This window comes from Oncorhynchus mykiss, chromosome 13 (genome assembly GCF_013265735.2).
Source record: "Oncorhynchus mykiss isolate Arlee chromosome 13, USDA_OmykA_1.1, whole genome shotgun sequence".
Taxonomy (NCBI): Eukaryota; Metazoa; Chordata; class Actinopteri; order Salmoniformes; family Salmonidae; genus Oncorhynchus; species Oncorhynchus mykiss.
The window spans coordinates 37,199,124-37,213,141 of record NC_048577.1 but is presented as its reverse complement, the minus strand read 5'-3'; the positions used below and the strand labels follow the sequence as shown (position 1 = coordinate 37,213,141).

Genomic DNA, 14,018 nt, shown 5'->3' with positions numbered 1-14,018 from the left:
TAAAGAGGACAGGAAGGACAGTAATAGATAGAAAGATAGGATGAGGGAGAGAATGGAAGCAGGGAATCGTCAATACTGTTTTTTTTTTTTAAATGGCTTGTGGACGATAGCGGTGACTAAGGCTTTTGGTGCGTGGTTGTAATTGACTATAATGAGATCTTTTAAGTACAAAATGGCTCCAAATTAGGGGGCCAATGATTGTCTTTCTCCTGGCTCGCCATCCTCTGCGCGGGGCTGTAATTGCAGTTTGCCCCCCACTGCAGTACTGAGCGGCTGCAGACAGACAGATGGCTGCAGACAGACAGATGGCTGCAGACAGACAGATGGCTGCAGACAGACAGATGGCTGCAGACAGACAGCGCTTCTAAATGGCAGAGAAGATGAGATGAAGATGCATCAGGATTCCTGATTTATCCTCATTATGTTTGTTTACCTACAGTATTTGTGCCTGCCCGCCTCTGAAGGCGAGACATAACACAGATAGTACATCTGCACTGCTAAGCCCATGGATATTAAACAGATGCACGTAAACCAGCACACGTGTACACCTCCTAACGTTTTTATTTGGACAGTGAAGCAGCCTGTAGGGAGGAGGTCAGAGACCTGGCAGTGTGATGCCAGGACAACAACCTCTCCCTCAACGTCAGCGAAACAAAGGAGCTGATCGAGGACTACAGGAAACGGAGGGGCGAGCACGTACCCATCCACATCGATGGGGCTGTAGTGGAGCAGGTCGAGAGTTTCAAGTTCCTCTGCATCACTAAGTAATTAACATGGTTCACACACACCAACACAGTTTTAAGAGGGCACTACAACTTCCCTTCCCCCTCGGGAGGCTGAAAAGATTTGACATGGGCCCTCAGATCCTCCGAAAGTTCTACAGCTGCACCACTGAGACCATCTTGACTGGCTGCATCACCGCTTGGTACGGCAACTGCAAGGCGCTACAGAGGGTGGTGAGTACGGCCCAGTACGCCACTGGGGTCGAGCTCCCTGCCATCCAGGACCTCAATACCAGGTTGTGTTAGAGGAAGGCCCAACAAATTGTCAAAGACTCCAGCTTTGTTACAGAGGCATAAATATCACCCCCTGGTAATGGTGAGAGGCTCGCCTGTCTTGGGGGTATGATCTTTGACACTGTAACTTTCTCACTCATCGTTATTCACGATTCATTCAGAGTTATCTGTAATCATGGTAGCATCCTCATGAATGTAGAAGTGTTTAGAAATATATTCTGTTCTTATTTACAATTAAAAGTGACTCCAAAATAACACAATACATCATTTACCATTCATTTCTATTGGGCACAACATAATCTGAAACACAACCAAAACAAACAGCAAATGCACCCAACTACTTTGTAGTCACAAGCTTGATGTAGTCATCGTGTGCTAAGAATATGAGACCAAATGCAAACGTGTTGACTAAACTGAAAACACTAAGTGAATTTGTCCAAGTATTTATGACTAGATACATGAAGTGCATTCATTTCTAAATGGTGAAACAGATATGTATGAAAACATATATGTACTATAGTACATATAATACCAAATTGTTCGGGTATAGAGCCAAATTAAACGCTTTAGCTTCACTGGCCAAATAAATACGTAGGGGAGTGTACAGTATATATTTATTCACACCCTTTGACTTTTTCCACATTTTGTTGTGTTACAACAAATTCAAAATTAATTCTATTGAGAAGTGGTGTTACTAGCCTACACACAATACCCCATAATGTCAAAGTGGAATTATGTTTTTAGACATTTTTACAAATAGATTACAAATTAAAACCTGAAATGTCTAGAGTCAATAAGTATTCAACCCTTTTGTTATGACAAGTCTAAATAAGTTCAGGGCTAAAAAACGTGCTTAACAAGTCACATAATAAGTTTTATAATAATAGTGTTTAGCATGATTTATGAATGACTACTTCAGCTCTGTGTCCCACACATACAATTATCTGTAAGGTCCCTCAGTCGAGCAGTGAATTTCAAACACAGATTCAACCACAAAGACCAGGGAGGTTTTCTAATGCCTCACAAAGAAGGGAACCTATTAGGAGATGAAAAAAGCTGACATTAACTATCCCTTTGAGCATGGTGAAGTTATTAATTACACTTTGAATGGTGTATCAATACACGCAGTCACTACTAAAATACAGGCGACCTTCCTAACTCAGTTGCCGGAGAGGAAGGAAACCACTCAGGGATTTCACCATGAGGCCAATGGTGACTTTAAAACAGTTACAGAGTTTAATGGATGTGATAGGAGAAAACTGAGTATGGATCAACAACATTGTAGTTACTCCACAATACTAACCTAAATGACAGTGTGAAAAGGAGGAAGCCTGTACAGAGTAAAATTATTCAAAACTTGCATCCTATTTGTAATAAGACACTAAAGTAATACTGCAAAAAAAGTGGAAAAGAAATTCACTTTATGTCCTGAATACAAAGTGTTATGTTTGGGGCAAATCCAACACAACACTTCACTGAGTACCACCTTCATATTTTCAAGCATGGTGGTGGCAGCATCATGTTAGGGGTATGCTTGTCATCGGCAAGGACTAGTGAGTTTTTTAGGATAAAAAGAAACGGAATAGCACAGGCAAAGCACAGGCAAAATCCTAGAGGAAAAACTGCTTTCCAACAGACACTGTGTAACGCTCGTCGGAAGAAGTGGACCAAGGTGCAGCGTGGGAAGTGTTCATACTTTTATTACAACTGAACACTAAACAAAACAACAAAAGAACAACGAATGTCACGTTCTGAAGGCTACACAGAGCTAACAAAAAAACATCCCACAACCTAAGGTGGCAAAACAGGCTGCCTAAGTATGATTCCTTATCAAAAGACAACGATGGACAGCTGTCCCTGATTGAGAACCATACCCGGCCAAAACATAGAAACACAAAACATAGAAATAAAGCGCATAGAATGCCCACCCAAATCACACCCTGACCAAACCAAAATAGAGACATTAAAAGCTCTAAGGTCAGGGCGTGACACACTGGGAGACAAATTCACCTTTCAGCAGTACAATAATCTAAAATACAAGGCCAAATATACACTGGAGTTGAGTACCAGGACACCATTGAATGTTTCTAAGTGGCCTAGTTAAAGTTTTGACTTAAATCGGCATGAAAATCTATGGCAAGACTTGATAATGGGTGTGTAACAATGAATGATCAACAAGCAACTTGACAGAGCTTGAATAATTTAAAAATATATATAATGTGCAAATATTGTACAATCCAGGTGTGCAAAGCTCTTAGAGACTTACCCAGAAAGACTCACAGCTGTAATCGCTCCCAAAGGTGAGTCTGACATGTGTTGACTCAGGTGTGTGAATACGTATGTGAATTAGATATTTCTCTATTTCATTTTCAATAAATGTGCAAAAAAATTCTAAAAACATATTTTCATTTTGCCATTATGGGGTATTGTGTGGATATGGGTAAGCAAAAATATACATTTCATACATTTTCTATTCAGGCTGTAACACAACAAAATCTGGGAATAAGTCAAGGGGTTTGAATTCTTTCTGAAGGCACTGTATATATAATGAACTGAATGAATTGTGGATGGAATGAAAAACATCTACATGTTAACAGAACCAGACAGAGACAGGTTTAGTCTTAGGTTTAGAATTAGGTTAAGGGTTTAGTGGTTAAGGTTAGGAGTTATGTTTTGATTAGGGTTACAGGTTAGGGAAAATAGGATTTTAGGTCCCCTAAAATGTGTGTGTGTGTGTGTGTGTGTGTGTGTGTGTGTGTGTGTGTGTGTGTGTGTGTGTGTGTGTGAGTGTGTGAGTGAGAGAGAGAGAGACAGGGAGAGTGTGTGTGTTTAAGAGTGATACTGAGATGGTTGGGGGAATTCATCAGACACTGAAGCCACTGGACAGGCTTGCACATGTCCACCCAGTGTGCCAAATCTGATGAGATTAGCCTGCACCCCACAGGCCTCCCCTCAGTCTCACAGTAACAGGCTCATGCCCATGCCCAGCCACCTCCATGTGGGCAGCACCATGTCCCTGTGCCAGTGTCGTGCTTCCCTATTACCCAGGGATGGAGCATGAAAGCTGGGCTTGAATCAGAATGCACTCCCCCGCTCCTCCATAGAACAGCCCCATAAGAAGCCCTGGGCTAAGCATGGCTGAAACCCCACCAGTAACTACACAGCTATACAGTCACACAGCTGTGTGTTGGTGTCAGTAGTGGGATGTCAAAGGGTTGGTTGTGTAATATAATAATATAATAAGAAAACATTGGGGGTGGGGGAACTGGAGAAAAAAGAAGCCCTAGGGGCCCTCAGCCTCATGCCAAACACTTTCTCTAACATCCAGCTCCCTCCCTCCCTCACCCTCCTCCACCCCACCCTTCACCCAGCCCAGTCGTAAAAAGACATGTCCTGCAGCCATCCCTCCCCTCTCCCCCACCTCTCTGCTGGATTCACACAGATTTCTGAGACTTAACTTCTCCCATGCCTCTGCATCACAGCCCATGCTTTCTGACAAGGGCGCTGTTTTGGTATTGCTTGGCCAGGCGGAACAAAATGAAATGGAAAATATAAAAAGTGTGTGGCGAAGGAACTACAAACACAGGAAGCTGAAGCAGCTGTGACACACATGGCTGGGCTCTCAGCAGCCCCACGGAGAGACGACAGCACACCGCTGTTTACCCATAAGGCACCTGGGCATGGGGAGCACTGCTACACCACCGGTAATAAAACCAACGATGGGGAAAACTAGAAGAGGGATGGTTGGCTCATTCAGTGCGTGTGCATGTGTGTGTGTCTGTGGGTGCGTGCGTGTGTGCGTCAACGTGTATGTATGGTTTTAATAAAGCGGCCAGGACAGGAAGTAGGGAGGGCCCCTAGCGACTGTGTGGATGCCTCATTGAGTCTCTGCTGTAGTGTGGAACTCTGGAGGGCAGAGGTCAACCAGCCAGCCCACACATAAATATGTCCGTTTGCCAGCCAATCAAAAATAAAGGCCAACCACCAGAACCAGTCAGGGAGGAGAGAGCCGCTTGACTGCATGGCCAGATCAGACAGCTATTTTGAAATCAGCCAGTTATTCAAGACAGAACCAAAGATTCCCCTCCGACTGCAGATCAGGATGCATCCTGTGATTTTGGTCAGTGACAATCGCAGGGGTTCAGCCAGTTAACCAATGACGAAGGATCGAAAGGAATTCGATGTTAGGCAATGAGTCAATGTTTCCAGTCCATTTAGAGATTGATGAGTGTGTTTAGTGATAAACACAGTGTGGCACAATTTAGCCATCAACCCTTGCGCCATTACCTATCTCTCTCTCTTTCTCTCTCTCCCTTCGTCCCTCCCAGCCCAACCCTCTCTCTCTCTCATTCTCCCTCCCTCTCTCCCTCTGTCCCTCCCAGCCCAACCCTCTCTCTCTCTCTCATTCTCCCTCCCTCTCTCCCTTCGTCCCTCCCAGCCCAACCCTCTCTCTATCTCATTCTCCCTCCCTCTCTCCCTCTGTCCCTCCCAGCCCAACCCTCTCTCTCTCTCATTCTCCCTCCCTCTCTCCCTTCGTCCCTCCCAGCCCAACCCTCTCTCTCTCTCATTCTCCCTCCCTCTCTCCCTTCGTCCCTCCCAGCCCAACCCTCTCTCTCTCTTTCTCTCTCTCCCTTCGTCCCTCCCAGCCCAACCCCCTCTCTCTCTCATTCTCCCTCCCTCTCTCCCTCTGTCCCTCCCAGCCCAACCCTCTCTCTCTCTCTCATTCTCCCTCCCTCTCTCCCTTCGTCCCTCCCAGCCCAACCCTCTCTCTCTCTTTCTCTCTCTCCCTTCGTCCCTCCCAGCCCAACCCCCTCTCTCTCTCATTCTCCCTCCCTCTCTCCCTCTGTCCCTCCCAGCCCAACCCTCTCTCTCTCTCATTCTCCCTCCCTCTCTCCCTTCGTCCCTCCCAGCCCAACCCTCTCTCTATCTCATTCTCCCTCCCTCTCTCCCTCTGTCCCTCCCAGCCCAACCCTCTCTCTCTCTCATTCTCCCTCCCTCTCTCCCTTCGTCCCTCCCAGCCCAACCCTCTCTCTCTCATTCTCCCTCCCTCTCTCCCTTCGTCCCTCCCAGCCCAACCCTCTCTCTCTCTCTCATTCTCCCTCCCTCTCTCCCTTCGTCCCTCCCAGCCCAACCCTCTCTCTCATTCTCCCTCCCTCTCTCCCTTCATCCCTCCCAGCCCAATCCTCTCTCTCTCTTTCTCCCTCCCTCTCTCTCTCTCATTCTCTCTCCCTTCGTCCCTCCCAGCCCAACCCTCTCTCTCTCTCATTCTCCCTCCCTCTCTCCCTTCGTCCCTCCCAGCCCAACCCTCTCTCTCTCATTCTCCCTCCCTCTCTCCCTCTGTCCACCAGCTGGGCGACAGCGGTGCCGTCTTCCATTTCAAACGGCTGATGCCCTGAAGCTTTGTGTGTCCGTGTGGAACTCATCTCCTAGCTATCTGCCCACTGAATTAGGGCCTTAGGCCCTGCCAGCCTGCAGAGGGTGGGGAGGCAGGTTATCATACTCTGACAGCTCTCAATGTAAATGCAGGTCTCAGTGTGTGTTCCCCTGGCTTTAATAAGGATAACTTGTTTGAAGTTGGGACTATAGTCTATTATGGCCCCCTGAACCCACAGTCCAAACGGGTTACATGTTGACCGACGGGCCCCAATAGGAATCCATTTAGCCACTGTAGGTTGATATCCTAACCATCTATGTTCACTAAGTTATTCAGAGGACATGCAGAGGTCAGCTCAGGACTGTGTGATAGTCAACATAGACACTTTACATGTTAAGAGCCTAAAGAGATGGGGATATGCAGAGAGAGAGAGAGGGGGTGGGAGAGGCACATTCACATGGAATAGAAGGTTTATGTCCTATAATAGATTTTGATAGCAAAAGGTATAATTAGCATTTAGTTGCTGGGTGAGAAACCATAAAAGGGGGACATTACAACCCAGATAAGCTGGCAGTGATGGACAGAAAGTTTTTTTTTAGGTGTGTTGTCTACCATGATGTCTGATTGCAGCTGACGCCTACACTGGTTATTTGAGGTACATGTCAGCATGGTGCCGTCACAGTGGGACACGTGTGTCATCGTGCCGCTTGTAATTGATCAAGCTTTGATCACTGATGACAGTCCCCTCCATCAACACATACGTAAACACAAACACACACACACACACACACACACACACACACACACACACATCCGTTTGAAATATATGTGGCAGAGAAAACAGCACTCTGTTTGAATGGCTCTGTCCTCTGTCCTCCTTCCTCCACCCCCTCTGTGATCATTATGCCCAGCCATTATTGCTTCTAATCACTTTAATTTGGGAAGTGGCGCTGATGTGTTGATGAGGGGAGAGAGAGTGAGAGAGCGAGAGAGAGGCGGGACGTGAGGCGACCAGATGTCCCCGCTAACTCCTCTCTGCATGCACCTACAGAGGTGCCTGCCTAACGAACCCCCCTGGGTTGTATTGATGGCTCACCACAACACCGGCCGCACTAATGAACGACCACTCAGGCATCTGTGACATACGTTCTGGCACACAGATGCTACCTGTGGCTGTGTGCACAGGTGTGTGTGTGTGTGTGTGTGTGTGTGTGTGTGTGTGTGTGTGTGTGTGTGTGTGTGTGTGTGTGTGTGTGTGTGTGTGTGTGTGTATACGTGCATACGTGGTGCTTTTCATAACATGCACGTCATGTATATACCCCTAAAATTGCTTATTCAAATCCTGCGATCATGTTTAAGAGAACCACGGAGTTCATATCACCCGTTTTAATGGGGTTTTCCAGCCCTGGCACCAGAGAGACAGCAGCAGTAGACTGCTGTTAGCTAGCGTGGGTATAGGGCAGGAGGACTGATGGAGGGAGGAGGTAGGAGGCACAGCCTGCATGGACATGGCTATGTTTATTTATTGATATTCCTTCCTCCCTTCCCCCTCTCTGTCCCTTGGTGAGATTCTCCGCCGCCTCTGGCTGCGTTGGTATGGTTAGCAGCCTCTCACCATGGATCCCATTACCATGGAAATGCAGGCGATAAAGAGACCCCTGTCTTTACATAGTCAATGCCGCCGTTCCGGACAGAGAAAATCCCATTCTCTGCGGTGTCCTGTGATGAAATCCGGCGTTGGCTGCTCCCTCCCTCGCAGCACATCACTCATAATAAATAAATGAAGCTCGGCTCGGAGCCTCTCTTTTTTGATTTCTCTCTCTCTCTCTCTCTCTCTCTCTCTCTCTCTCTCTCTCTCTCTCTCTCTCCTGCCTTTTTTTCCATTCTGTTCATTTCTCTCGTTAGTCCCGTTTTCTCACTCCTCTTTTGCTCTATTTTACTACTCACTCTTATCTCTCCCCCTGTTTCTCTCCCCGCCTGGGGCGGCAGGTAGCCTAGTGGTTAGAGTTTTGGGCCAGTAACCAAAAGGTTGCTGGATCGAATCCCCAAGCCAACAAGGTAAAAATCTGTCCTTCTGTCCGTGAGCAAGGCCCTGGGCGCCAAAGACGTGGATGTTGACTATGGCAGCTCCCCACACCTCTCTCATTCAGAGGGGTTGGGTTAAATGTGGAATACATTTCAGTTGAATGCATTCAGTTGTACAATTGACTGGGTATCCACCTTTACCTATGTGTATATGGAGCATAGGTCTGTGTGTGTAGGAGCATTCAGAGAGAAGATTGCGTGGACATTTTGTTGCCCCTGATCCCGTCGGTCTCTCTCTGAGCACATCCCAGCACTGACACGCCTGTCTCTCTCTGAGCACATCCCAGCACTGACACGCCTGTCTCTCTCTGAGCACATCCCAGCACTGACACGCCTGTCTCTCTCTGAGCACATCCCAGCACTGACACGCCTGTCACTCTCTCCCTCTCTCTTCACACAAGAAGCAGAGCGTGAGACTCAGCTGTGATAGAGTAGAGTATGCCATAGGGGCTCATTACTTGAAGTGACAGTTAGAAACAACAAGTGTGCCACCGGAGGAACACAGGACAAGTGTCCCACAGGAGGGGAACAGGACAAGTGTGCCACCGGAGGAACACAGGACAAGTGTGCCACCGGAGGGGAACAGGACAAGTGTCCCACTGGAGGGTAACAGGACAAGTGTGCCACAGGAGGGGAACAGGACAAGTGTGCCACAGGAGGGGAACAGGACAAGTGTCCCACTGGAGGGGAACAGGACAAGTGTGCCACTGGAGGGGAACAGGACAAGTGTGCCACAGGAGGGGAACAGGACAAGTGTCCCACTGGAGGGGAACAGGACAAGTGTCCCACTGGAGGGGAACAGGACAAGTGTTCCACCGGAGGGGAACAGGACAAGTGTCCCACCGGAGGGGAACAGGACAAGTGTCCCACCGGAGGGGAACAGGACAAGTGTCCCACCGGAGGGGAACAGGACAAGTGTGCCACTGGAGGGGAACAGGACAAGTGTCCCACCGGAGGGGAACAGGACAAGTGTCCCACCGGAGGGGAACAGGACAAGTGTCCCACTGGAGGGGAACAGGACAAGTGTCCCACTGGAGGGGAACAGGACAAGTGTCCCACTGGAGGGGAACAGGACAAGTGTGCCACAGGAGGGGAACAGGACAAGTGTCCCACTGGAGGGGAACAGGACAAGTGTCCCACAGGAGGGGAACAGGACAAGTGTGCCACAGGAGGGGAACAGGACAAGTGTCCCACTGGAGGGGAACAGGACAAGTGTCCCACTGGAGGGGAACAGGACAAGTGTGCCACTGGAGGGGAACAGGACAAGTGTCCCAGTAGAGGGGAACAGGACAAGTGTCCCACTGGAGGGGAACAGGACAAGTGTCCCACAGGAGGGGAACAGGACAATTGAAAAATGAAATGGTCCGAGAGGCTGTGTGCCACAAGGTTCCTCAAGCTGAGGGATGGGCCTGGAGAAAAATGTAAACACTCTTATAGACAGAGCTATGGATGCAAGGACTGACCATCTAATATATAAAAAACATATTTTTAAGCAAGTTTTGAGGCTGTACAGAATTTGTTTACATGTATAATGTTTACAAACATTGGTAAAACAAGCTTATGTTTTGGGTTCTGATTGGATTTGACAGTTGAACTAAGCTCATTTATATGGTATATTCTTCAAGAAGGAAAAGGTATATAAATATATATAAATTCATAAGGTCATCAATGGATGTAGCAACTGCAGATCTCCCCTTTTAAGAACTGAGTCTGACACCTTTACTTCTGGTTTTGTTGTGAATATAAAGGAGATAAATGAATGGGTTGAGGTTCAGGATATGATATCTCACTGATTCATTTCACTGACAGCTCGTGGAAACACAGTACAAAAATATTCAATCCTCAAATAAATGGGAACCAAACAGCTTAATATAACAACAGTGATTATTATCACTTTGAAAGAACGGGCAGTAGAGTAAGCCAGGCGAGAGAGAGAGATGGGTAGATGACTAGATGGATGGGAGGAGAGCGTGTCAGAAGGCTGGGCACAGAGAGAGAGATGGGTAGATGAGTAGATGGATGGATGGGATTAGAGCGTGTCAGAAGGCTGGGCACAGGGAGAGAGATGGGTAGATGAGTAGATGGATGGGAGGAGAGCGTGTCAGAAGGCTGGGCACAGGGAGAGAGATGGGTAGATGAGTAGATGGATGAGAGGAGAGCGTGTCAGAAGGCTGGGCACAGGGAGAGAGAAAGAGAGAAATGACCTCTGGCTAGAAACGTATTGTTGCTCACCATTATTGTTGTTGTTCGTATCACGCCCAGGTGCTATTTATAACACCTGGATGCCCCAGTTACACTACTGCTCAGAAGCAGCTCACTAATAATATATTTCTCTCTTTCCCTCTCTTGTTCTCCATGCCTCTCGGCTAGGGTGATTCTCAGCCACTGAACTGTGGTGGTGTGGGTGTGTGGGGTTTTATGGGCGTGTGCCTGTCAAGGGGGTGGCTCTGCTGGAGGGATGGAGAAATGGGTGTGCCAATGTGTGCCATGGGGAACCGGAATGGTGATGGCATACTTTGTTGAGGGGACTTTTTAAGTGGAGCACAGAACATGAAGGGTAGGGACGTCTTTGTAGTGGGAAGTTGCTCTGTATTTAGACTTTGTCCTCAAACTCTGAAAAAGTGTCCAGGGAAGCAGCTGTACTCAGCATTACAGTAGCTGTGTACTGTAGAAGTCAGTGCCAATCCAGTGGTAGATGATCTGGACAGTGGACAGATTTACAGCAGTACAGTACAGGCCATAGGACCGTCCAGGGTGGTGTGTTACAGTATGCCCTACAGGCCATAGGACCGTCCGGGGTGGTTATATTACTGTTACTGTTACTCCCCACACCTCATTTGGCCGCCTTTCGTTCCAGTTCTCTGCTGCCTGTGACTGGAACGAATTGCAAAAATCGCTGAAGTTGGAGACTTTTATCTCCCTCACCAACTTCAAACATCTGCTATCTGAGCAGCTAACCGATCGCTGCAGCTGTACATAGTCTATTGGTAAATAGCCCACCCATTTTCACCTACCTCATCCCCATACTGTTTTTATTTTTCTGCTCTTTTGCACACCAATATCTCTACCTGTACATAACCATCTGATCATTTATCACTCCAGTGTTAATCTGCATAATTGTAATTATTTGCCTACCTCATGCCTTTTGCACACAATGTATATATAGACTCCCCTTTTTTTCTACTGTGTTATTGACTTGTTAATTGTTTACTCCATGTGTAACTCTGTGTTGTCTGTTCACACTGCTATGCCTTATCTTGGCCAGGTCGCAGTTGCAAATGAGAACTTGTTCTCAACTAGCCTACCTGGTTAAATAAAGGTGAAATAAAAATTTTTTTAAAAAAAGTAAGCTCTACAGGCCATGGGACCGTCCAGGGTGGTGATGGTATAGTATGCCCTACAGGCCATGGGACCGTCCAGGGTGGTGATGGTATAGTATGTCCTACAGGCCATGGGACCGTCCAGGGTGGTGATGGTATAGTATGCCCTACAGGCCATGGGACCGTCCAGGGTGGTGATGGTATAGTATGCCCTATAGGCCATGGGACCATCCAGGGTGGTGATGGTATAGTATGCCCTACAGGCCATGGGACCGTCCAGGGTGGTGATGGTATAGTATGCCCTACAGGCCATGGGACCGTCCAGGGTGGTGATGGTATAGTATGCCCTACAGGCCATGGGACCGTCCAGGGTGGTGATGGTATAGTATGCCCTATAGGCCATGGGACCGTCCAGGGTGGTGTGTTACAGTATGCCCTACAGGCCATAGGACCGTCCAGGGTGGTGTGTTACAGTATGCCCTACAGGCCATAGGACCGTCCGGGGTGGTTATATTACTGTAAGCTCTATAGGCCATGGGACCATCCAGGGTTGTGATGGTATAGTAAGCCCTACAGGCCATGGGACCGTCCAGGGTGGTGATGGTATAGTATGCCCTATAGGCCATGGGACCGTCCAGGGTGGTGTGTTACAGTATGCCCTACAGGCCATAGGACCGTCCGGGGTGGTTATATTACTGTAAGCTCTATAGGCCATGGGACCATCCAGGGTTGTGATGGTATAGTAAGCCCTACAGGCCATGGGACCGTCCAGGGTGGTGATGGTATAGTATGTCCTACAGGCCATGGGACCGTCCAGGGTGGTGATGGTATAGTATGCCCTACAGGCCATGGGACCGTCCAGGGTGATGATGGTATAGTATGCCCTATAGGCCATGGGACCATCCAGGGTGGTGATGGTATAGTATGCCCTACAGGCCATGGGACCGTCCAGGGTGGTGATGGTATAGTTTGCCCTACAGGCCATGGGACCGTCCAGGGTGGTGATGGTATAGTATGCCCTATAGGCCATGGGACCATCCAGGGTGGTGATGGTATAGTATGCCCTACAGGCCATGGGACCGTCCAGGGTGGTGATGGTATAGTATGCCCTACAGGCCATGGGACTGTCCAGGGTGGTGATGGTATAGTATGCCCTACAGGCCATGGGACCGTCCAGGGTGGTGATGGTATAGTATGCCCTACAGGCCATGGGACCGTCCAGGGTGGTGATGGTATAGTATGCACTACAGGCCATGGGACCATCCAGGGTGGTGATGGTATAGTATGCCCTACAGACCATGGGACCATCCAGGGTGGTGATGGTATAGTATGCCCTACAGACCATGGGACCATCCAGGGTGGTGATGGTATAGTATGCCCTACAGACCATGGGACCGTCCAGAGTGGTGTGTTACAGTATGCCCTACAGACCATGGGACCATCCAGGGTGGTGATGGTATAGTATGCCCTACAGACCATGGGACCATCCAGGGTGGTGATGGTATAGTATGCACTACAGGCCATGGGACCATCCAGGGTGGTGATGGTATAGTATGCCCTACAGACCATGGGACCATCCAGGGTGGTGATGGTATAGTATGCCCTACAGACCATGGGACCATCCAGGGTGGTGATGGTATAGTATGCCCTACAGACCATGGGACCATCCAGGGTGGTGATGGTACAGTACGCCCTACAGGCCATGGGACCATCCGGGGTGGTGATGGTACAGAACAACCTACAGCTGAAGATGAATAACATTATTTTATTGTCCAAATGGACAGACGGTCCAACGGACTTCCACTTTATCCTAACCCCTCTGACCTTGGCTGCCTGTACCCTATGAACAGTTCATTCACCTCTTGTGTTTGTGTTTGTCCAGGACTGGATTTCCATGTGGACCTTCACAGGATCGGGGCGAAGGAGGGCCTGAAAGGCCGGAAGCTACATAAAGCCATGGAGAGCTACGCCTGGAACATCACCGTCCTCAAGGTATGAGTACAGTACAGCCATCCATCCATCCTAAAACACAGGAAAATCTTTGACAAGATACTGTACTATTAAAGACTAATGGATAGTGTACTATATCGTGTACATCCACACACTTTGTCAAGATAACACTAGCAATGTATGGCTAGTGCATCATTCCTTAGAAATACTGCTTCGGTCTGCATAAGTTCACAAGGTTATTGATTTGAAACAACTTCCAGTAATTTATAGAAG

The 14,018-nt window shown here is 48.2% G+C and overlaps 1 protein-coding gene across 1 annotated transcript in view; it reads left to right on the top strand.

Annotated features, from left to right (window-relative positions):
• Nucleotides 1-14,018, top strand: part of LOC110486262 (inactive phospholipase C-like protein 2) — a 93,488-nt gene that overhangs the window by 70,973 nt on the left and 8,497 nt on the right. Inside the window, exon 5 of the mRNA XM_021557715.2 lies at nucleotides 13,678-13,787. Coding sequence (XP_021413390.2) covers nucleotides 13,678-13,787 — 110 coding nt within the window. The remainder of the gene's footprint in view (nucleotides 1-13,677; nucleotides 13,788-14,018) is intronic.